Source organism: Lolium perenne, chromosome 3 (assembly GCF_019359855.2).
Source record: "Lolium perenne isolate Kyuss_39 chromosome 3, Kyuss_2.0, whole genome shotgun sequence".
In the NCBI taxonomy this organism is placed as follows: domain Eukaryota; kingdom Viridiplantae; phylum Streptophyta; class Magnoliopsida; order Poales; family Poaceae; genus Lolium; species Lolium perenne.
The window spans coordinates 238110359-238113839 of record NC_067246.2 but is presented as its reverse complement, the minus strand read 5'-3'; the positions used below and the strand labels follow the sequence as shown (position 1 = coordinate 238113839).

General features: G+C 39.6%; 1 protein-coding gene across 1 annotated transcript; it reads right to left on the bottom strand.

Moving 5' to 3' along the window:
* Window positions 1–312: 312 nt before the first annotated feature.
* On the bottom strand, window positions 313–2674 carry LOC139838119 (uncharacterized). The gene is made up of 2 exons (XM_071827474.1): window positions 2074–2674; window positions 313–335 (listed from the first exon to the last, which is right to left on the bottom strand). The coding sequence occupies exons 1-2, from the start codon at window positions 2672–2674 to the stop codon at window positions 313–315; spliced, it is 624 nt and encodes a 207-aa protein (XP_071683575.1).
* Between the last annotated feature and the right edge of the window lie 807 nt (window positions 2675–3481).

Below are 3481 nucleotides of genomic sequence, written 5' to 3'. Positions count from 1 at the left end.
ATCTTGGCTTGGATTGCGTGTTCGCGGTAGGAAATATTTTGTTTTCTATGCAACGAATCCCTACATCTTCAAGCAGTTGAAAAAAATAAAAAATAAAAAATAACTGCACAAGCAAACTAGTTCGAGATCTAAGGGAAGCACAACAAGCATGAGGGACAAAAAAAAAGCATGCAAACAATTTCGCCAGAATTAAGTAACAGAAAACAAAAACGAAAACCTAAAATTACCTTGGGTTTCCTGAGGCAGTGGGGACTTCGGGGCAGGCTCCATGACTAAAGAAATAAAATCGACCTCTCCCAGTCAACGCGTAGATCAGAAGCATATGAACACGAACCCTGCAACCAACCACACATCAAAAAGCAAAAATCAAAGCGAATTAGTCCGAGGAGAATGCAGCAGACAAACAAGAAGACACGCTGCGCGATACAAAAAGAAAGAACAAATAAGATCTACAAGCAGGAAACGCTAAGCTATGAACAGAACCCCTAATCCGGAACACAACCTCACGAGAGCATTCGCGGGAGAAAATTTGAGGGGCCGGAGAAGGATAGAGAGAATAGAAGTACCGCGCGAGATAGGGAGGGGCGCGGAGAAGTAGATCCTATCGGAAGAAGGCAGCGGCTCCGTCGCCGCAACCGTGCAGCAGTTCCTCTCTGCGACGAGAGATGAGGAAAGCGAAGAGAGAGTGGGGAAGGTGGAGTTACGCCGTCCGGACCGTGCGGAACGGCTACGCAACTTGCAGTTATGGTGTAAGAGACGCATACGGACGCCACCGGGCCACAATTAAATGGGCCGAAAATTATGGACTGGGCCAAAAAACAATTACCATAGTTTTGTAATTACCACTAAAAAATAAAAGGGAATTAAATACCAATTCGTAACAAATCGGGCCCAGAAAAGCCCGACTGGGCCGTTACCTGGCCTGTCAGTCAAATAAGTACAGCCTCAACAAAAAACAAAGGGCAGCAAAAAGGAAATACAAGCATACACGATAAGGAAGTACATGATACAAGTACAAGTAAGTACAACCTTAATTTACAGGAATACAATTAAAAAAATATATATCATAGATGACTCTGCATAATAGAAGTACAGGCTTGAAAAAAAAGTACAAAACGATACAAAAGCAAAGTACAAACTCATAATATTAAATTATAAAAGAAATACATCAAATAGAATATCCCATGTAGGATAAAGTGAAGAACAGTACCGAATAAAACTAATAGAAGCACGAGCTCACAACAAAGAAAAGTACAAACTATGAATCTTGAATTCCAATAACAAAATTACAGAGGAAGTACAAGAGTAGAGGCATAAGTAGTACAGAAGTAAGAGCTACGAAGTACACCTTATATATCTTGATCTGCAGTAACAAAATATATAATAGATTTTATGTATGGGGGGGAACCCCCCCCCCCCTCCCCCACCAGGAAGTACAAGAGTAGAGGCACAAGAAGTACATAAGTAAGAGCTACAAAGTACACCTTATAAATCTTGATCTGCAGTAACAAAATATATATTAGATTTTATGTATGGGGGGAAACCCCCCCAACCCCCCTCTCACCAGGAAGTACAAGAGTAGAGGCACAAGAAGCACATAAGTAAGATCTACGAAGTACACATTACAAAAAAAAGGAAGGAGGACGAACTACGAAGTACAAACATATGAATCTTGATCTTCAGTAACAATCTCGATGAACAACCGAAAGTACAATTATTGATCAAGGGGAAGTACTGCAGTATAAACAAAAGAAGTACAAGCTCTAAAATCTTGAGTTCCATAAGAATAATAAACCTTTAGTTGCGTGAAAAATGACAACAAACATGATATACTGTAACGAAAATAAAAAAAGAAGTACATGTTTGTTCACAAAAAATAAAATGAAATTTATTAAGGATAAACTCGAATACCGGATTACATTATAAAACTATATAAAACTAAAGGAATACATTTTGGATAAATTCATAAGGAAAACTAATCAAACTACTTTAAGGTATTCACCAATCCCTGCCACGTTTCTTCTCGGAACGTTTGTAAAGAGAAAAAAAATCCTCTCTCGAAAACATCCAAACGCTTATACACCTCGTCGGTCACATATGCATCCCTAGCAGCATATAAAATATGTTCAGGTGGGAGAGGAGGCGCATTAGCCCACATGCTATGCTCCGTCCTACCAAATCCATCTTTCATCTTCATGTAAAATGGATCTATAATGGCTGCAGCAACATCTTTCAGACCTTGAGTCCTCTTCTTGTTGTCCGGGTCTCTCCAAATCATCTGGATGTCCTTGATATTATGGATATAAAATTGAGAACGACCAAGAACATTACGATCTTCAGCAGTGCAGAATCCAGCGAATGTGTACCGGTACCCATATAGGAAATTATACAACTTCTCACTCCTTTCATCAGCATGGCAAACGTGGTACACCAAAACTTCAGTGCCCACACAAAGTTGGATGACAGCGGCCTTCTTCGGATTAATGTTGGATCCTCTAAGCCTGTCATACTCAACATCTATCCCCACAATCTTCCTTTCAGAAGCATCAAGGGTAGATTCAATTGAAGTAAGCCATGCCTCTACTCTGGATGTCGTGTTGGTGTACAACACATTCATCTCGGTTGTGCCATGGTAAGGAAGTTTGTATTCGTGGGAGAAGGGAGTTTTGGCCATTGGGAGATGATAGAAAAGAAGAAAGATCTGATCAAGTTTATGGCTGCGCTCAATGAGAAAGGAACACTTATATAGGCGTGAACAGAATAGAGAAAAACGTGCATAGAAGATAAACATTATCTGATAGAAGTATAGCTAGACCGCCCGAGAAGTACGGACGCGGATACGAAGAAGGTCACTATACAAACCACCAGCAAAATTATCCATCCGCACAGCTAACAATAAAAACACACAAAAAAGCAATGGATAAGATAAACCTTATCTAGAAAAACATGAAAATCGCAACGGAAAACAAAGAAAGAACAAACTACAGAGAGCAGAAGTACAACCACGCTACACTGAAAAGTTCAGTTTGCAACATAGATGATCGGTCGATTTGACGAACAGGTCGGAAACAAAATCGAAACAAACAAACTATATATGAGTATATCTGGAATTAATAACGATATAACACCTACTATAACTCAATCAAAACAATAATTCACGAAAAAAACGATGAACTCATACACACCCGCATGATCCGACGACGCACGGAACGCAAACCTGCCAACGGATTCGATCGCGAATTCCAGTTTGACTTTTAGTAATTCAATGAGTATTCTAGTATGAATTTGACGGCTAAAAACAAATCAATTTAACAGAAACAAAAACAAATAAGCGAAATCGACTAGAAATCGATGAACTGACAACGGCGGAACTGCTCTCCACGGGCAACTACCGAATTAGCGATTCTAGCAAAATTGCAACCAGATTAAACATTTGATTCACTAATATATGCATACTGGTGCGAATGGAACTCGAATTCCA